Source organism: Neodiprion lecontei, chromosome 4 (assembly GCF_021901455.1).
Source record: "Neodiprion lecontei isolate iyNeoLeco1 chromosome 4, iyNeoLeco1.1, whole genome shotgun sequence".
In the NCBI taxonomy this organism is placed as follows: domain Eukaryota; kingdom Metazoa; phylum Arthropoda; class Insecta; order Hymenoptera; family Diprionidae; genus Neodiprion; species Neodiprion lecontei.
The window spans coordinates 35913088-35933263 of NC_060263.1; the positions used below are offsets into that span (position 1 = coordinate 35913088).

At 33.9% G+C, this 20176-nt stretch overlaps 4 protein-coding genes across 8 annotated transcripts; 3 read left to right on the forward strand and 1 right to left on the reverse strand.

The window, feature by feature from the left end:
- Positions 1-568: 568 nt before the first annotated feature.
- LOC107219567 lies at positions 569-1608 on the forward strand. The gene is made up of 3 exons (XM_046738596.1): positions 569-838; positions 947-1242; positions 1467-1608. The coding sequence occupies exons 1-3, from the start codon at positions 829-831 to the stop codon at positions 1533-1535; spliced, it is 375 nt and encodes a 124-aa protein (XP_046594552.1). The 5' UTR covers positions 569-828; the 3' UTR covers positions 1536-1608.
- A 44-nt stretch (positions 1609-1652) lies between these two features.
- On the reverse strand, positions 1653-3336 carry LOC107219580 (COMM domain-containing protein 5). The gene is made up of 4 exons (XM_015657836.2): positions 3022-3336; positions 2579-2771; positions 2264-2410; positions 1653-2136 (listed from the first exon to the last, which is right to left on the reverse strand). Exons 1-4 carry the CDS (start codon positions 3116-3118, stop codon positions 1938-1940), a joined length of 636 nt encoding a protein of 211 aa, XP_015513322.2. The 5' UTR covers positions 3119-3336; the 3' UTR covers positions 1653-1937.
- Positions 2816-9459, forward strand: LOC107219598 (zinc finger protein 572). Of its 3 annotated transcripts, none has more exons than XM_046738588.1 (4): positions 2816-2882; positions 4101-4169; positions 4613-4852; positions 5546-9459. In XM_046738588.1, exons 1-4 carry the CDS (start codon positions 2844-2846, stop codon positions 6395-6397), a joined length of 1200 nt encoding a protein of 399 aa, XP_046594544.1. In that variant the 5' UTR covers positions 2816-2843; the 3' UTR covers positions 6398-9459. The 3 variants fall into 3 exon arrangements, with proteins under 3 accessions (XP_046594544.1, XP_015513348.2, XP_015513347.2); XM_015657862.2 differs by lacking the exon at positions 2816-2882 and adding an exon at positions 3639-3874; XM_015657861.2 differs by lacking the exon at positions 2816-2882 and adding an exon at positions 3640-3813.
- A 1106-nt stretch (positions 9460-10565) lies between these two features.
- On the forward strand, positions 10566-20170 carry LOC107219583 (monocarboxylate transporter 13-like). 3 transcript variants are annotated; one of them, XM_046738583.1, is made up of 7 exons: positions 10566-10912; positions 12906-13090; positions 13912-14090; positions 17294-17522; positions 17676-17802; positions 17902-18081; positions 18276-20170. In XM_046738583.1, exons 4-7 carry the CDS (start codon positions 17309-17311, stop codon positions 19591-19593), a joined length of 1839 nt encoding a protein of 612 aa, XP_046594539.1. In that variant the 5' UTR covers positions 10566-10912; positions 12906-13090; positions 13912-14090; positions 17294-17308; the 3' UTR covers positions 19594-20170. The 3 variants fall into 3 exon arrangements, with proteins under 3 accessions (XP_046594539.1, XP_015513326.2, XP_046594540.1); XM_015657840.2 differs by lacking the exons at positions 10566-10912; positions 12906-13090; positions 13912-14090 and adding an exon at positions 14563-14606; XM_046738584.1 differs by lacking the exons at positions 10566-10912; positions 12906-13090; positions 13912-14090 and adding an exon at positions 15972-16367.
- Positions 20171-20176: the final 6 nt, after the last annotated feature.

Genomic DNA, 20176 nt, shown 5'->3' on the forward strand with positions numbered 1-20176 from the left:
TTTTCATCTTAGTTCTTAGCTTGGATAACTTTCGGATATATGTGGCACGTATATATGTGAAATATTATTATATTAATAAGTGGTAGTACAAATGTTGTATGAATTTGCAGGTTGCAATTACTTATGTTTCAATGCTATAATACGTGATTGCACTTGCGGTCCTTGTCATTAGATCGTTCTTTTAGAAGACAGGTAAGTAGCAATCAGGTACTAACATGGGTACAAAGCAATGCCTATTTTGTGTGAGAATTGACTTGGAAGCTGAACTAGAGTTCTTAAAAAAGGGACTCTAAAGCTGTACTATCATCTGATGTTTGTCATATCTCCATGGCAACCATACAAAAGCTGCTCTCTGAAGACTAGACTTTCAGGTATTGTTCTGTCATCTCTTACTGTTAAACTATTAATTCTTTCAACAATTTTCTCATGAACTCTGCTGTGTATAAAAGAACCTTAGCTTTTTCAAAGCGATTGTATGACACAAGTGCTTGAGAATTCTATAGGTATGTCCAAAGATAGATATAAAAAAAATCAGAGAGTTTCGGATGCTGCTGAAGGGAAACGGATAACTGCCAAGAAATCTTGCCGACAAACTCGAAACTTCTGCGAGTTTCCAAGTTCAGGTGTTACATCGAGGAAAATTATTGTACATTCGCATTACGTTATTTTTTATTGTATCTTTCATTCATTAACTCAGATGTTGAGCGTACGAGTCATTTGTTAGAACCCGTAAACTTTTCAAAATGCAATGCAGCCTATAAACGAAAGTCTGCAAGATCACAACGCAATACTGCTAAGAAACGGAAAAATAGTTACCAAAGGAGGTACATGGCATCAGGTATGCAACATTTCTTGCCTAATTAGATTTGATCATAAATGTGACAAATTGTTGATAAACTATAAGTGGTCAAATAAATTATATAATAATTTTCATTTTAATACTCAGCTTGGAGAGCCACAGTTCCTATTACTCCGCAGATGATTCGTGTTGTTGTTAAAGAGTTGCAAACAAGAAGAGCATACATTAGTTCTGCCCTGATTGCCAGCCATTTGCGACGCTGTTATCCTATAGACAATGATCCAAATGCACTGAAGAAAGAGTTAAATGAAAAGTTGAATTGTGCTGTAAGTGTTGGACTGATTGCAAGGTGTGGAGATGATAAATATTCTATACCTACGCTGCGCCAACAAGCAAGCTTGGATAAAACTGCTTTCACTGCATTTTGGAATACATTTTACAGAGTAAGTAATATATAAATGACAAGTGATAACTATTTGTGTAAAAAGTATGCAGAATACTTCATTTGCCTGACTTGCTTTACATTATTGTGTGTAAGAGATTCTACACGTAAGATGTTATTCAATAAGAAAGTTAAAACATTGAATTGATATTATTGTTTAATGAGACATTCGTAAAAAACGAGGTTTTGATAAAATATTAAAATTTACTTTCTCTTCCTTTTTAGAGTAGCAAGAACTACCTTTACCCTCAAATACGGAGACCACAGGAGGAGTGGCAGCTCTATGAATTTTAATCAAATCAATGATCAAAAACTAAAATCATGAATCAGGCAATTGACGTATTTCACTCATTTATGAAAGCCAATGATTTACGCAGCATTGAAATAACACAGCTTTAACATTTTCTAACATAAATTATAGTAAGTGACTTTATTTTCTTCCAAATCAAGAATACAAGTAAACAATCAATTATTTTATCCTTTTCTCCTTCTATTATACTTATATAAAGAATATTATATTCACTGCTCTGTGGTATCAGCTATTATTATTACAAATGTATGCACAAGTAAAATATCCTGGTTATCTTATAAAAATGATGTCTCCTTTGTAATGGGTATCACATTTGCAATGGCACTTGTAATATTGTATATTACAATTCTTGTTTCCCTGGGCTTATATTTAGAGCTATATGTTATTTATTTCATTTCTATACTAGAGGTGGAATAATTTTTGAATGTATTGCGCCGTTCAAAGATTTGAATCTCTCTCAGTAGGCTGGCTACTGCGTGTCTAAGTTGATGAAATTTGGCCATGGATAATTCAAACATTTTGCACTCGCCTGAGCTTAATGTCCATTCCATTATAATACTTGGTTCCATGATTCTCGATAAGACGCTATGGACATAAATAATTATAAATAAGATAATATTACAACTTATGGTGAACTGTTATTATTGACCACTCGTCGTTTTTTAATTTCAAATAATGTTGCATAATTAAGGAATAAAATGTGTCAACTTACCTCGAGGAAATGTTAATGTCTATTCTCCATCGACACGATTTTATATGTGGATAAAACTTGGTGATGTATAGTAATTCATTAACTAGAACTACTCTTCTTTGGCCATAAGCAACAGTGGATAAATCTTCTATGCAATCGGGCGACAATCTAGGATATAGACATTGTTTTTAATGAGCTGAATAGAATTTAAAACTAGTTTTATGGCTAGATCGGGATATTCTGAGAAGTACTGGTTTCTTTCTTTTCATATAAAAGATTCCATTCATGAATACAATATACAAGAAAAAATGGAATTTATTTAATATATATATTTACTTTAAATCTTGAAGACATTCTTTGAATTCTGCAGGTTTAACAGAGCCCGATGGATAACGCAGATGTGTGTGTAAAATTTTTAAAACCGCACTATACCATTGGTCGATATTTTCCTGGGTAACATTATATTTTTCACATATTCTATCCAGCACTCCTTCTTCGATGTGATCTCTTTGAATCGACTTGACAGCAACTAAAAAAATAAACCATTTTTACAAATACGGAGATATATCACTATTTAAAAATTAAAAATGCAAGTTCGGATATGTCTTGTTCAAATTTGATACTCTACGATCTCGCTTTGGTACGTATCCCTGTACTCATTAAGTGGCAAAAGCAAGGGTCGTAAACAGGGAAGATAGAGCTCCACTCCACTGCAATGTCAGCTGTCAATTCATGCATAACCCCATAATGATAGGAACAGTTTGCCTTTGTCAACTTACGTTGTATCAAGGGGCGAATAACCGGCTTCTTAAGCTCTGCCAAGTATTTAGTTTTGCTCCCTAAGCAGGAAATTTGGGCTTGAAAGGTTGTTGACATATTCAGTACGATTATTGAAAATTTTTAACAATAATCGTCAAAAGTTACAAGCCATCAGCTTTCAGCGACAATCGTGCCTCTGACGAAATACACTCAGCTAACCAATCATTACGCTCGTATGCCTACAAGACAGTGAGCGACAAGATCAGCGATCTACGAATATTTTCATTGCAAATTTTATGTGATCGTTACCATTGGCCGTCACCATCTGGCCTGACACCGTAGCGACAAGATCGCTTTCCCCACCCATTCCTTACGTTCGCAGAAATGCCACATTGCCAACCTTAGTCAAAACGGAGTTTGAATTGCTGTGCTACTTTCATATCACATAAAATTGATTCATGTGCTACAAGCTATGTTACAGTGAATTCAAAACGCTGCGGCTCATATAAATAAGTTTAGCGATGAGTTTTTACCATCATGACACGTCATAAATTTTTCGGTTTTAAGTTGTTTCGTTGGCAGTCATGAAGGTGTAATAGATTTTCCATTTTCCTGCGCAACCCATGCGCAGAAGTATTAATTTTCTTAGCTCGATTCATTCATGATTGTTGACGGTTTTCCGGTGCGTACAGTCTGCCGAGTGGTTTTAAGCTTAGAAATAATAATCATGGTATAATAATAACAAATTTAGCTAAAGTGATACGTCTCAAAACGACCGAGAAAACAATGAGAAAGATTTTTTCATAACGAAGGTAAACGCACAATATGCTTTAGTGCCTTCTGACCTTGTTCGACATAATTACGAAAATTAAGGTTCGCCATCTTTGGTTGCATTTCATAAGATTTTTTTCAGGCTTGCGTAAAAAAGTTCTTTCGACTCGTGGTTTCTCAATCTTTTTCGCGATATCTGACCCACTCGTGGATTTAGATAACCCTTCCAATCAATTGTCAACAATGAAATCAACAATAGCTAGTATTGAAAAATCAGTATATTTAGGTTATCGCTTTTACGACTAATTAACACAGTTTATTTCGACAGCTTTTCGTTTTGCGATGTCCTAAGCCCGAGGGCAGAGCCAAATACAGTATTTCAGAAAGGTCATACAACGTGAGTATCGTACCAATTTAATATATCTTTTTACCTAGATTTCTATTTATTTTCTAGCTTTTTTTCCACCTTGTAGAAAGTCAACATAATATTCCTGAATCTTGTCAATTTCATCTTCTAGAAAAAAAATCTTAGCGACTGCCAAAATAATCTCTATTCACAACAGAAATGATTTTCCTTCATATTTTGTCCTTTTTATTTTACTTTTATGTCTTCACAGGGGTTTGTAATATTGAAGATTTTTATTTAAATTTACACTTATATTAATTTTCGATTTCAAATGAATGAATTTAATCCATTAATTTTGCATGAACAAATTTGTTGTATCATTTTTTCCTTGATTGATTCATTACATAGATTTAAAAATTTTATACTATGTGATCTGTGTTTGTACCGTCGACCATCTAAAGAATATGATTTTTTTCTACATTCGTCCCTATTAGATGTTTAGCCCAGTGCAAATAAAGCAGGAATATACAGGAGTAGAGGACGCCAATCAGAGTGGTAATAATGGTATCCCAAGCAATTCTGATTATCCAGTGTTTACCAATCAGGATGTGGATTACATGTGTCGTCAGCAATTGCAATTCTGGGGACAAGCTCAATTGCATCAGAATCCAATACCCATAGATTTACCCACAAAGGGTGACTCATTGGCTCGTCAAGATCTATCTCAGATGGGTGTAAGTATTTTCTAAATAGTCGACACATGATTTTCAGGCTTATTATTTATACTATGTTAATAAATGCACTATAGTTAATTGGATTTAAATTGTTGGTTGGGTTGTAATTAAATAATGGCTTTTCACTTGGCTATGTCTGAATGAAATCTGTATATATGTGAAACATCATACAATTAAATTATAATTAAACCTAAAAATGCCAACAATGAGCAACTCGCACGATGCCACATATTTCTGTATATTAGTAAATATTTTTCACGCATTTCAGATCTCTACAAATTCGTTTGATACGCTGTCAAACTTATTAAAACTTATCTTATCACTTTGCATGTAAGCATGGCCTGTTCATTCTTTAGTGGTCACCTTAAAACATTTAGATAACATTTTATTTCAAATGTGTATTTACATATGTACATGCGACTTGCTTTTACATGCAAGTAAAGATAAGATTTTTGACTTCATAAGTATTTTCTACCTAGAATTAATGGTTACAATGTAGCATCCATTATTCTCATTCATCTCTACACTTGCTACATTTATATACATTCATTCTCAACTGAAAAACACACATACAATTAGTTCTTAAATTATCAGTGAAGTTCTGACACTGTTCCAATTTATTAAATAGAATTCAGATTTATGAAAGTACTGTAAACATCTACTCATTTATAATGTTTATGTTTTATTTTACAGCAAACTATGCCGCAGTTGGCAGTATCTAGCTACCTTCAACAGCACAGCATGCCGTTCCAAGTATCACCGCATCCTCAAGAAGCCAGTAATGAAACTCAGACGACTCAACAAAATCAATCAAACATTACTCAACAAGCTCAACAGAGTCAGCTTTCTCAAATTAGTCAACAGCAGCCAAGCATAAATCAATCGCTGCTAGGAATTCCTTCAACTTCGCCAGTTAAACATAATGGTCCTGGACGGCCACCCAAGGCATCAGGAGGGACTGGAAGTCTGAAAAAATTGAAATGCCAATGCGAAGTTTGTTTCAAGGAGTTTGGCCACAAGAGCAATTTGTTCATTCACATGAGGACTCATAATGGCGAAAGGCCATACAAATGCTCTCAGTGTGAAAAATGCTTTACGCACAGCGGTAATCTGGCTATTCATATGAGAACACACTCAGGCGAAAGACCATACGCGTGTCAAATATGCGGAAAAATGTTTAGCCATAGCGGCAATCTCTCAACGCACTTACGCACTCATTCTGGAGTTAAACCATACAAGTGCAGCTACTGTGCAAAAGAATTCCGACACAGTGGGAATCTTTCCATACATGAAAGGATACATTCAGGCATAAAACCGTTCCAATGCAAAGTTTGTGGTAAGCAGTTTTATCACAGCGGAAACTTGACTACCCACATGAAGAAACATCCTGGAATATTGAATGCAAACTCTGAACAGTGCGAGAATAGTAGTGATATAATAGTGAGTTCAGTACGCATCGTGAACAACAGCAACTCGGTCAAAAGTGAGTGTAACGATGAAGCTTCGTTGGATGATCCGTCTGTTTTGAGGTCCCCTCCGAGTTAATAGTTTCAATGAAGAATCTTCCATCAAAACGTGAGAAAATATCCAAAGCATTTATGTACTGTCTTAACATCGCTCGCTCTTCAATTTATGTGACACTAAATCCTCACTGTGCTACGCAATACAGTTCTTAATTTCACATTTTAAATAAAATAATGAACAAAGTCATTTGTTCACGAAACTATTTTACAAGCATGTGTTAGTACTAGACAAGCATACTAATACTAAAAATTAAAGCTCTCGTCGTAAAATCAAATTGGGTCAAGTATTTTCCATGAGAAAATTTTTGTAAACACAGCAAACAATTGTTGATCTAAGAATAACGCCAGTACTTTGACTATTCATGACCAGCAATGTATACAAGAGTCCATGGTAGCCACTGGTCAGGGAAAATTGGAAAGTCACGAAAAAGTTGGAGAATTCTTTAATTATTCAGGGAATTTTATGATAGATTATTATTTAGAACAATATTTTTCTCCATACTCACTTCCACAACCATTGAACAGACTATAAACATGTTTTAGAATACCCATTGAATCCGAGCTTTATTTAATGGATACTCGACTTAGCAGTCTTAGTGTGGATTTTATTCATGAAAAAATTATAATTTAGCCAGGGAAAAGTTGGAGAATTTTTTTTGACTATTTTTAGTGGCAACCATGGAGACTCAATATATTTTGCATTGATGACCATCAGGACTTAATTTCACATAGTTAGTCTTTTTATAACTCAACAGCGAGTGTATTCTGGTATTTATCTTACAATACACATGGATATTATTGTGATATCTACTCATAATGAATTTATCACAACTTACGAGTACTGTGATGATGCACCATTGCATCAGCAACTTCCACTTGACCTTTTGTTGTGTTCCAATAATTAATGCAGCAGGTTATCAAGGGTGGTAAAAGCCATACCTGTGTACTATGTAAATTTATTATTGAAACAGGAAGCAGCATTTGCAAGTAGAGCTAGACAAAAAGCTTTTGCTAACAATGGACATGAATAATTGCAGTAAGCATTAAATTTCATTCAGTCTGCAAAGACCTGTTTGATATGGTGAGTTAAAAGGTACTGATGGGTAAATAAATGATTGGAATAAATAATTTCTAATTTAATTGCAAACAATTTTGATTATCATATTTTAAAACTATTTTTGTCCACTGATAGTATGTGTGCGCTGATTTCATCTGATATCCTACACTATCAATACCTGTGTAGATAACAAAGATAACGGCAAAAATAATTGAGATGGATGGGGGTAATGGTAAAAATAATATGTAGTGAAGGTAAATCTAAAAAGTGAAAGGAATCTACGATCAATCGTAACAGATTGAGATCTATAATATCTCAGCTGATTTTATGCTCTGGTATGGTATGGAGAAGAAGAAAAAGTGTATAAAGAGAAAGAGGCAGAAAAATGGAAAAATCTAAGCAAAATAACGTAAAAAAAATATGTAAAAACGATAAACTTATAAGTAAAGATTTACTTGAATAGTATTCGTACTCTTCATGTATAATTAAATCAGTGCTATGGTGAGTGCAATATTTACTAACATACATAACAAGGTGGGCATACAAATAGCGAGTGTCAGCTCGCCAGACTTTGTGAAGGTAATGTAATCATTTTATTTAGCCACTTGAACTAAACCCTTTGAATACCATGATGCTTGGTATGTGAATATGGATTTATCACAGCTTCAAAATACTCTCGAGGCTGCGGGGACTTCAGTTTAAAATACGACAGGCCGTTCCTTTCTAAATTGGTGTAGCTGTATGTTTATCGAATTCTAATTCTAATGTGCCAGTTTATGGTGTTTGAAGGGTGAACAAGGTGGAGGATGTATAATATTTATTCCATATTTAAGATTATTATGTAGATATAGTTCATAGTTTACCTCATATCTTAAATGACAGACATCACTGTGTAATACAATAATAATTTCTGCGTTAACTTTATAATATATGTATATATATATATCGTATATATCACATCATGATTACATTTTCTCTTGCTGGTGCATCTTTTATTTTCATATACCTGAGTTATATTAACAATGAATCATATTGAAATTTAGCCATATGATATAATTGATTATCTTGATTTTTGCCATGAGCACAGTATGCCGAAATCAGCAAATGAAGCTGGTAGCAGTATAATCATGGTGCACTAATTCGTTCTTGTAGCACTTTGTGTACTTGAATCAAGATTGTCGTGATTGCCTGCTCAGTTTTTCTTTGAAAATTTTACGAACAATATAAAATCTTGAAAGTGAGAAAGCTCTGATTCAAAGGTTGAACATCAGCTCTCATCCAATAATTTCCAGATTGTCCGTCCAGTAAACTCTTCAACTCAATATCTATTTGGTTCTGTCTGTATTGTACAGCAGGTATTTCACATGGGAACTATCGCTGAACAAGAAATTATGTGAGGGTAGTTTAGTATGTTATTTTAGTAAGCGGCGGCACAGCCAAACTGCCCGTCATTGACTTAATAAGAATAAGCTTGCCAAAATTATTCTCTGTATCTAAATGCTAGAAAATCAACTTTTGTATTTCTGTGTTAGAACGTGAGGCTAAAGTTGAGGAAAATATGTAATCATGTTAAGTTTTGACACTAATAAGATGTGTTTAAGGGATTGATTTCGATATTGTTGTCTGTATGGAATTATCCAAGTTCACGTCTCTCAAACGCAAAGATGGGCATAACAGCCCCATTCTACATGCAATTTTGAACAAAACCACTCTAATACATTTTCATTTAACTCAAAAACAAAGAAATGACATGATTTATACGAATTCCATGTAGATAGCATGGGGTTGTTGCCCTTTTCACATGGACTTGGATAATTTGAGATATATATCATACAGTGAACCCTGTTGAGCTGTGAAGAATGGTTTCTTTGTATTCATTTTGGAAATCTGTTTTGCCTATAATTATTTGTATAGGCCATGTACGTCATTTGAGATGTGAAGTAATTTTGCTTAGCTGTGTAAAGTTACAATGTAATTCTTATTGGTATTATTATAAATAAATTGATAAATTTATATTGTCAACATTATCAATTTGATATGTTATTTTTTAGTAATTATATAACTATATCGATATTAATTATGTAATTTGTTTATTTGATTACTTTAATTTTAATCTAGTTAACTTGCACTAGAATAAAAATTGTTGTGAAAATCATTTTAGACCAGACTACTATTACCCCACCAGAAACATGAATTGACACATTAAAATTTATACATAAATTTGGCAAAATTGAAGTAATTGCGTATAACTATTTGTAGTGTTTCGTTGTCAGATTCATATTTAAATTTGTGCGCTCATTCAGCTAAACTAAAATAGTGATTTACTTTCAATCTTCCGCAATGTTAACGCTCCTAACTTGAAGTTCGTTTTCCGCCCATTAAAACAAGTTTATTTTTTTTTGTCGCTCCTAAGCAAAAAAATTTCCTCATACTTGTGACACAAATTAACGACTAATCGTGACTGTGAATAGGCATGACCTGAGCAGCAGTTAGTGAAAGTTAGTAAGTGCGATTTTCCTGTTCATCCTCACTCCCTGCATCTTAGAAACTTGATAATTATTCTACGAAATCTCAACTCGCTGCATCATTTCCTTATACCAGTCAAGTTTTATTTATCACAATGTCCAAATTCTCAAGGCCTTAATAATTATCGGTAATTTGATTTATAATACAGTGCTCTGTAATTTTTGAAAGGTATAAATTCAAGCAACTGTTTATCACCCTTTATAAGGTATCATTTGCAGGTTCTTATGAGGATGCCGGTATCCTGTTTGATCGGTAATTTCTGTGCAGAGTAATAAACCTCAGAGTGTTAAGTATAACGTATCAGAATAGCAATCAATGATTATAATCCTGTATTGAAGGAAGTTCAAACTGTCTTCTGCCAATCACACCAATTGGCTATATCTAATTTTAAACATAGCATAAAGTCTCTAAGCCCTGAACTCATTCCTGTCTAAATTGCATGTAAGTGGTTAATCACCCCTTGATTAAATTGACTATGATGCAAAAAATGTAACTGGTCAGTATTAAATGGGGCATAAACAAGAAGCCTGCAATACAATTTCCTGGAATAAGTTTGAATGATCTAGAGAAGTATTTTACATTATACAGCGATCTTGTGCAGATTTAATATTGTTTCCAATAGAAAGTTCTCGTTAGAAATTGCGAATCTCAAGCATATCAAAAATACTTTTATTCTTTAATGCGGACGGCAATATATTCTACAATAATATTTAATAACAAACTGGATTGACTTTATCTAAATGACTATAGATCTAAAATATATTTAGACCTACATGTATACACAACTAATTATATATGCTGAACTCAGTAATGCATTGAAGATAAGTGATAAGGCCATTGGCAATTATTAGCTTTGCAGGTACGTAATTCGAAAAGTTTGATAAAGTTACGCTGACATAAGTTGAAAAAATTGGGTAGTGCGGATCTGGTTTTTGAAGAGAACCTTTTACATGTGTAACTTATTATTGACGATTATTTACTTTAATGTAATTAGTTTCCGTAAATGAATTTGTGATATATGTGCTGCACAAACATCATTCTCTAAGTCGATTACAACGAAAAATATTATGTAGATCTAATGTTTACGATATTTAGTGAGATTGAATTTCTGTTAGTTTTTTCAGGGTATCTCTTAGTAGCATGTATTGAATTATATTAGTGTATAAAAAGATTTTCTAGAATACCTACGGATATATCTTACGATAACGTTATTTCATCAGGCTTTTAATATAGTATTAAAATGATTTGATTTTGATATTCTGCTCGGAACACTATCAGTTTTTTATGATATCGAGAAGTTTTTACTTCAAAAGTTCACTGCATAAACGCAGCATGCACAGGTACATATGCAAAAATATGAATGTTAGATTTACTTAGTATTTTGAAACAGAATTGATGAAACACTGATTTCATCGGTCTCTTGTCGTCAGCTAATACTATCATTTCCTGAATCAATTTCCCCAACTTTCTTATGCAAGCATGACACGCATAACTGATGAAATTCATTACCCGCTCACATACATGGATCTAGCTGTGTGGGTATCAATAGTGCAATCCTGATTTCAGTTTTTTCATACAAGTGTATGTATAATCTGCCATTGCCCTCAAATGTAACGTAAGATCTTCCATATTCGTAGTAGCGAGTATAACAGCGCCATCCTATACCGCGATAAACGGAAAATAAAACCAACAGCCTTTAAGGCTGTTTCTTGCCACCACACACACTCACACACACGCTCCCAGTTGCCTCACTTACTAAACTCTTGCTCAAACAGGCGAGCTATTTTCATCAAACCAGTTTGGTTTCTTAAAAATAGTTAATGCAACGATAGAGATGGCATGGGAACCAGCTCTCAGCCACATTGCAAAGTGGTTGTTGAACAGAGAGAACCTCCGCCTCCCGCCAGGTAGGGCTCGCCCCAGGACAACATGCCATGCAAGGCTAACGCATCAAAACAAAATAGTCCATGAAAAAATAGTTTACTACCTGGCTGGGAAGAGCAGTAAATAACCCGTCAGCCCAGTCTTTTTGGCTTACCCTTTTTACAAGACTCTAATCTTTGATACACTTTATGTAAATTTAGAAACGACTTAAGGCAGTTAAGTTCTATAAATAGAAAGCGTGGTGCTTGCAAAAAGTTTTCAACCCATTCTAGGAAAACCTGATACTTATTCATTGGTTTGATTGTGAACTGGCTAGAATTCTGAACATCTATTTAGATTAAATGATGGATAATTTGAGATGCTCAAGTAATTATTCTTGAGAATGAAATTGATAAGTCATTAGAATAAAATCTGTTGTAGAGGTGAAATTGCAAATTCTTTCGAATATATAGGAAATAATATTTTACATGAAAACAAATGTACGAGGCCACTGCAAAGAGATGATGTAAGATGACTGCACAAATAGTAAATAATTTTTTAGTAGAAGATATTACTGTTACGCTAGACCCGCTAAACACAGTCATTGATGTACATAATGCGGAATGAGTTTACGACTGTAATAAATATAGTAGCCTGAGATAAGAAAACAATCCGACTATGCATTAAAAAATTTTATCGCCAAAAATATCAAAATGACGAGATGAAAATGCATTAGAGATCTATCAGATATAATCACTTGAATAAATATAGAAAGAGTCACACAAGCATTGTGAGATTGTCAGGCAATATTATTACATCGTGACGCTATCATTAAATCGAGCAAAAAAATTACCAGATTGTGTGGGTGGGACTTAGATGTGCAAACGGTAAGTAAAGCCTGCAGATGCCTCATGCACCCCCTCCGGCAAGCATAAAGGTGAAGTACAATGCAGCAGTGGCACATAGAAAGAGAAGCAATCAGCCCTGTTGAGTAAACACAATAGATAGATGATACGTGTGACCATGCTGGCTAATATTGGTTACTCAAGTTCAAGACTGGGTTGTTCTCTGTATCCCGATGAAGCAGAGTAGAGTGAAGGGGATACGAAGTGACGCTTGGAAGCCTTGTTAAGAACTTGGTAGTGGAATGGTTCATCGGTCGTTGTTACCTGAAGAAGAATCTCCCACCCTTCAGCAAATCTCCCCAATCCACTACCTGCAGAGTGCTGCTGCGAACCTTCCTCTTCAGACACCGTATCGAAACTCCAGGTCAGTGCACATTTCCTTGCTCGCCTCTACCACTTACTATTTCAGTAGACTAGATAAATTATCGGTAGCAAATTTATTGGAAAAATACAGTATTGTGTATTAGTTTGTGAACTTTTTTTACTCTTGTGCATTGCGCTACTCTTAAAATATCAGAATGATTCACCACTGTTTTTCATTGTGCAATTCCGGCAATTACTTCAATTTTCAAAATGATCTCTTCGAGTCTGGCAAGTAATTTGAAGATTTCACAATTGATTGTGTTAGATGTGCTTTAGGATTAGGTTTTGTTAGCAATCATTGGGTTGGCACATATATTTTAAACAGAGTAAATTGATCAATTACAAGTAGCCTTGCTGGCTTCAATATTCGATGCAACAGTGTAGTTAAAGCTTAATGAGCTTCCTGGTGTACCACTGTTACTAATTTTTTTAATAGCACAGGACGTATCATAGTTGCATAATTCTGCTACTGATAATTATTGAGATGAGAAATCACCATCAGTTTGTAGCACATTGTTGTTGAGCATAGAGTCATGGTATTTAGACTAGAACAAAAAGTTTCAATTACTTACACATCATAAAGTAAATTAGGCTTTGCAAACTTTTGTGAAAAAAATATTACCAATACACTCGGATGGTGAATTCTCAAAGTTTACTTTACCATGTGGTATACCACCGTTAGTATGTCAAAGAAAATACAAGATATTATCTAAGAAATATTATATCCACTTACTTAGATTAAATTCCTAGTCTATGATTAAAAGCTTTCTATTACATTCATGAAAGTTGAATACTACATCATGTACTGAAACCACTGTCCAGGTGCTGAAAGTATGGTCAATCAGAGTGACTTTTGCTAGCAGCGTCATGTATGTACCTACTAAAAGATAAACAAACTTCCCACTTAGAACGAGGTTGTTGAAGGTATAAAAAACAACTTGAAACGAGTTTCGGGTACTGTTGGATAACATATTGCTTATGGTACTTCAGCTTGCAACCAGGTAACAATCCATCTAATTAGATTACAGTAACTCTTTTTTTTGTTTGGATATATTTACCAACATAGTCCATCAATTGGCAAATATTGGTGTGCCCACCAGCACATTTCGCAGACAGTTCTTCTATAGATCTCAAATAATCTAGATTCAGCACATTTAAAGCACAAAATCATGAAGGTTGCAAATTTGTTACTGACTTTTAACATTAAACCAACAGATGTACGTTGAGCTATGTTATACATATAGTTGCTTCAAACCTTTTTGTAAACCAAATACGTGGCCTGTTAGTTAATATCTTCAATTTTTCTTCGCAACACAGTATTGTTTCAATTACTAATTTATTCTAACGTTTTGAATTGCGACTTTGTATGCACCATTTCAGTGAACGCAGCCATAATTGAATTAATTAGTATTCGACGAAACGCAATAAATAGCGCTAGCGTGCAACATGTGAGATACATACTTCGGTGTAAATGGCTGCGAAGTGTTTTTTTTGTTAAAGTGATTAAAATTTGAGTGGTAAGTACCTTCTCGTGTAGGATATAATCGCTGTACCTCAATATTGCATCATTGCGGGAATGCAAATAATTGTTTAAAATAATTAGTGAATGTTATTTCAAAATGCATTTCATTAAAATTTTATGCAATCTACTTTTCACTTATATAAACTTGATAAATTGCATCTAAGATGGCCCACAACAATATAACGCACACCTTTATTCGAAAACATTATTTCGGCACCTTTCCCGGATTTGAGATGCATTCAGCGTACATCTGTTAAACTTGCTACTTATTTTTGTTTATATATTTTTTTACATTCTAATTGTAAATAAAAACGTACCATTCAAACGTTATTTCTACGTGACTGTATACTACTGCTATACTAGTAAGATAAAGTACAAGAACTTATGTAACTATCTACTTAAGACATGAAAATGTTGATATGTTTTGTAGAACTTTAAAAGTTGACTTAAACTGAGGTTTAATAAATATTTTGATTCACATTCACGCATCTGATAATTCGAAAACTTTATGCAGATATTTCGTCATTTTGGGGAACGTTAATAACGTTTCGTGAACGCCTGATCGTATACGAGAACAGTCTCACGGAAAAAAAACCAACTTGAGTGTAAACTCGTACCCCCAATTCACAAATAATGATGAGGGTACGAATTTACACCAAAGTTGAGGGCTTTTTTTCTGTGAGAGCATTACCAAAAACGAATTAACGACCGAGAATAATAGATTTTTTTTACCAAACATCTTGGAAAATTACAATTATTGTTATTTCATTGCATATAAAAGTAATCAGCTGTTAAAAGTATATAATTTTGTTCTAAAATCGTCTGTTATGATGGAAATCCGTAACTTTATGTTACATCACTGACATGTCTTTCGTTTTCAAATATTCAAGACATGATATATGTCGATTAAAAGAAAAACATTTTGTGTATTAAAAACTAGCAACTTTTTCTTTTTTTTTTTTACGAAACGTCCCGGTCTTGACTGCAATTTATGATATGTTACCCATAAATAGCTCTTAATTAACGTAATTTTAAATTCTAAGCATGCTCGTTTCGAATATTTACAACAGACCCATCTAGCAATGATCCGAGCCAATTTTCACGAGGATAACTTTAAAAACATTATCATTCAAATTCGAAGTTAGAATTCGCCACCTTCGCGATTTTGTGCTTTACAACATGTAACATTAAGGTAATATTGATGTGATATCATTAGAATGTTTTTGTGATATTAATACTTTCAGTCCGATGCGATCTTTCAATAGTTCCGCTTTTCTAGTTTTATTCGTGAAAAATTTCCCCACTACTCATTTGTCAGAGAATTAGGGACGAGCTCGAGTTTCGTGTACCCACTTCTAAATAGTTCCGCCAGTCGAAAATTTTTATCATTCGTATTTCGAACTATAAGAGCGGTCGGAACCATTGATAGGTAAGTTCAAAAGTCTCGCCGGCGAACCTTATACATGCAGTGATGACGGAACACCGATTTGTGGAAAAACTCTTCAATTGACCCCGGAACTATTGAGAGATAGGACTCTATTCGTATTTTTCATTATATTGCCATCCAAATTTGTCTCTCAAGTTTACCTCAAGTTTTTCCAAATTTCCATATTGAGCTATCTTATTTGTTGCTATTTTATGTTCAGTGTGATTTGAATAATGACAGACGTTTTAATGTAGTACGATTAACAATACAGGGAAATTCTTGTAGATTGAAAATAATTAACAGGTACTAAACAAGGAACAAGATGTCAAGGTATACGATTAGCATGGGAGCAAGTGCACGGGTTATTCTATGGTGAAAATTTTTCTGTCTTTATATCCCTATTGAAAGTGGTCATGTGTTAAATCATAAAATGTTGTCAAAGAATTCTGCTTGCAATTTATTACATGATTTATCTTGTAAATTCGATAAAATATATAAGAAATCATATAATAAATTACAAAACATTTTATGATTTAATATAGCATGAACATTTTTAGTACGATACAGTTGACTGCAAATATCGAATCATTTACTACGTGGATTTTTCACGATATCTCGACGTTTCAACGTCTAAAGATTCACCTCCGACATTTTTTGGATGGATGCTGTGTGTATGTGTGTGTATGTACGTATTTATGTATGCATGTGATCAATTTTTTTGTTCGACGATGTCTCGAGAACGAATTACCGAGTTTTCACGATTTTGATCCGGATCGGTTCAGTACTTTTCAAATTATTCAAATAACAAAATTCCGGGAAATAAAGTAAAAATTATACCTTGAGAACGGATGAACGGATTCGAACGAAAATTGGTACCACAGGGTTTTTAGGGACGCTGATCACGGATCTAAAGTCAGATTTGCAAAATTTAAATTTTTCGTACTCGATAAACTGAAAAAAATAAAATTAATAACAGTTCGATTTTGATGAAAATTGGTATTATTATTATTACTATTACTATAATTATTTCTATTAGTATTTCAGCTTCAAACAAGTTCAAAAACGGAAAGTTCAAAGGTTGGCTTGCGACCAGCCTAAGCCCGCTTCTTACTTGTAGAAATTGAGACTTTCACAAGAATTGTAAATTCTGCAAATAGAAATATTTAGCTACTGGTTACTTTATCACGTGCAAGCACAACCACACGTAGAATTTTTTAACCATTAATACATTTTCAATATGCGTAATTAATTTACAGATTTTCTAATTGACTATGGCAGTAAAAGCAAAAAAAACGAAGCTGGTACCTCCTGACGGAGGCTGGGGCTGGGTCGTTTTATTCTCAGCATTAACTGTTAACTTTCTTATCCCTGGAACTGTGAAGTCGTTCGGTGTGCTGTTTGTAGAATTTTTGCAAGTTTTCAAAGCATCCCCTACAGCAGCGTTATGGATGCCAGCACTCTGCTATTTTTTATATAGTTTTTTAGGTATGTTTTAGTTAATAAATGCCAACTACAATCGAATATTACGTAAATTTTAATAATACGTACACATGGCATCGTTCAATTTAGACATCGTTGGTTAAAATTTATACCTATTTAATTTACGCTCGTTGTTTCAATTTCATTTTATACTTTCAGGTCCGTTATCAAGCATTCTGTCGATGAAATATTCTTACCGCACTGTTACGCTTATTGGTGGTACATTTGCTGCAGGAGGAATGATGCTGAGTTATTTCGCAAATTCCGTCAGTTATCTTTATCTCAGGTAAATTAAGTTATTATATAGATATATTGCTGTATAAACTGGTATTACTTTTTATTCAAGTCATTCAATGTAATTAATGTGCATTGTATTTTGTTTCAGTTATGGAGTAATGGTTGGCATTGGAGCAGGTTTATCATTTCCTCCAACAGTATACATAGTTACCGCTTATTTTGAAAGATTACGGGGATTTGCTAACGGGCTCTGTATATCCGGAAGTGCTATTGGGACTATTGTTTTACCACCTTTCCTACAGTATCTACTTGATCATTTTGGATACAGGTAAGAGCAATGTTTAGCAAATAATCAAATCTGTCATTATTAAACCCTGCTATCTAATAAAACGTGTCACCTACTTGAGAATTTCTTTATCTAAACGTTTTGAATAAATTTTCCACCTTTTAACTAGTCACAACCTTTTCATTTGCCGAACTTGATATATATCATTTTTCAAATGATAAATCTTATCTTTTCAGAGGAGCTGTATTACTCATGGGTGGTATCACCTTAAATACATGGATTTGTGCTCTGTTATACCACCCTGTTGAACAACACATGATAAGAGTTCCTATTACGCCGGAGGATGGAGTGGATAACGAAGCATTGACTTTGGACGAAATGCCCAGTAATGAGAAATCGAATAACATTTTAAAACAAGAGAGCTTCAAATCCACTAATGAAATTGATATGTCAATTTCTGGAAATTTACATTTCCTGAATTTGGCCCAAGCACTAGAGGAAGTTCAAAACTCTTCACTTATCAACGAAAGAAACGAGGGATTAGATGAAAAAGAAGACGTAAAAGTTAACGAAAGTTCTGATATTGCTACAAACGGAATACACAATACAGCATTTGATAATTCCAATGTAGAACCTAAAGACAATATTGTGACTGGCAAGAGTGTGAACAGTGCTTGTCCCAATACACCGCACATAAGTAGAAATAGTTCAATGCGACACAGCTGTTTAAATTATGAAAATTATCGTGTCTCTCGTCAACATAGCATTGTTTCTGAAATGGGTACTATAGCTTTAAACCAAAGATTAAATGTTCCTGGAATGTTCAAGTGCCTCTTCCAAACCCATTCGTCTAAAAGGAAAAATACCACAGCTGCAGATATAGAACAAGTAAAACAATCCAACAGCAATGACTCGGAAAGCGAAGCAGCAATGAAAGATAAAAAAAATTTCTTTGATTTTAGCGTCTTGAAAGATCCAATTTACCTACTTATCCTCATTTCAAACTCCACCTCTGCAATAAGTAATACGAATTTTATGATATTATTACCATCATATGCAATATCGCAAGGCTTTGATAAAAATATGTCAGCTCTATTACTGTCCATTGTTTCTGCCTTAGATTTGGTTGGGCGCATAGGTGGATCATCCTTATCAGACATCGATTTCATACCAAAGTATTACTATTTTGTGGGTGGACTTGGAATGAGCGGTATTGCCTTAGCTTTACTTCCTATGGCCACCAGTTACACAATGCTATCATTTTTTTGTGCTTTATTTGGACTTTCGTCGGGAATGTATATTGGAATAACAACTGTGATTTTAGCAGATATGCTTGGCACTGAGAAATTAACATCGTCTTATGGGATTTCTTTGTTTGTTAATGGTGTGCTTCAGCTGATTGGTCCACCGCTTTGTGGTGTAATTTTTGAGCAAATTGGTTCATACAAACCAATATTTCTAGCATTTGGAATTATACTGATATTGGGGACTGCTTTATGGGCGCTATTTCCTATGATAAAGCGAAACCACAGAAAAGAAATAGATAGCGAATAGACGAATTTATCTAGACAACTAGACACAATTATGGTAATTCTATAATTTTTTGTTATAGATTTGGACACAAACCTTATTTTTTAACTCATAGCTATAATTTTTAATCCATACGTTTATGTATTCGACTCTCAATCTTTTAATCCCTAAACATATCCCTAGTATTAATTCTGTAGCTGATCGTGTTATGGGAATCTTTCTGATTACTGCAAAAAGCACTTATTTTATTGTATGACAAAGCATATTGCATTTTGCTCCTGTATAAGGATTTTGCACTGTTGAATTGCACTTAAGTTAGCGTAAGGTAATAGCATGAATGCAGTTAGTTGAATTGACATTAAATTTTTTATTTACTGATTCTGCACGGTTAAATTCGTATTTATTTCTAGTCATGTATATTTAAGAATGTACAAACACATGAAGCCGTCCGTCACTTGTTGATACTCCTTACCTTGTGTAGTAACTAGTAAGTAGGAGGAACTATGAAGGGTAAAATTTATCCACCATAAAAGTAAAATTTGCTATGTACTTCAAGAGTATAATAAAGTACTAATCGCCATCTGATGGATTTACATTCGAAGTGTAC

Coding starts and splice junctions, on each gene's coding strand:
- LOC107219567 (XM_046738596.1), top strand. Junction 1,243..1,466: donor TTTGGAATACATTTTACAGA/GTAAGTAATATA, acceptor CTTCCTTTTTAG/AGTAGCAAGAACTACCTTTA.
- LOC107219598 (XM_046738588.1), top strand. CDS start 2,844: ATGTCTTGTTCAAATTTGATACTCTACGATCTCGCTTTG. Junction 4,170..4,612: donor TTTCAGAAAGGTCATACAAC/GTGAGTATCGTA, acceptor CGTCCCTATTAG/ATGTTTAGCCCAGTGCAAAT. Junction 4,853..5,545: donor AAGATCTATCTCAGATGGGT/GTAAGTATTTTC, acceptor TTTATTTTACAG/CAAACTATGCCGCAGTTGGC.
- LOC107219580 (XM_015657836.2), bottom strand. CDS start 3,118: ATGTCAACAACCTTTCAAGCCCAAATTTCCTGCTTAGGGAGCAAAACT. Junction 2,772..3,021: donor TATTCGCCCCTTGATACAAC/GTAAGTTGACAA, acceptor TTATTTTTTTAG/TTGCTGTCAAGTCGATTCAA. Junction 2,411..2,578: donor GAATGTCTTCAAGATTTAAA/GTAAATATATAT, acceptor TCTATATCCTAG/ATTGTCGCCCGATTGCATAG.
- LOC107219583 (XM_046738583.1), top strand. CDS start 17,309: ATGGCAGTAAAAGCAAAAAAAACGAAGCTGGTACCTCCTGACGGAGGC. Junction 17,523..17,675: donor TTTTTTATATAGTTTTTTAG/GTATGTTTTAGT, acceptor TTATACTTTCAG/GTCCGTTATCAAGCATTCTG. Junction 17,803..17,901: donor GTCAGTTATCTTTATCTCAG/GTAAATTAAGTT, acceptor ATTTTGTTTCAG/TTATGGAGTAATGGTTGGCA.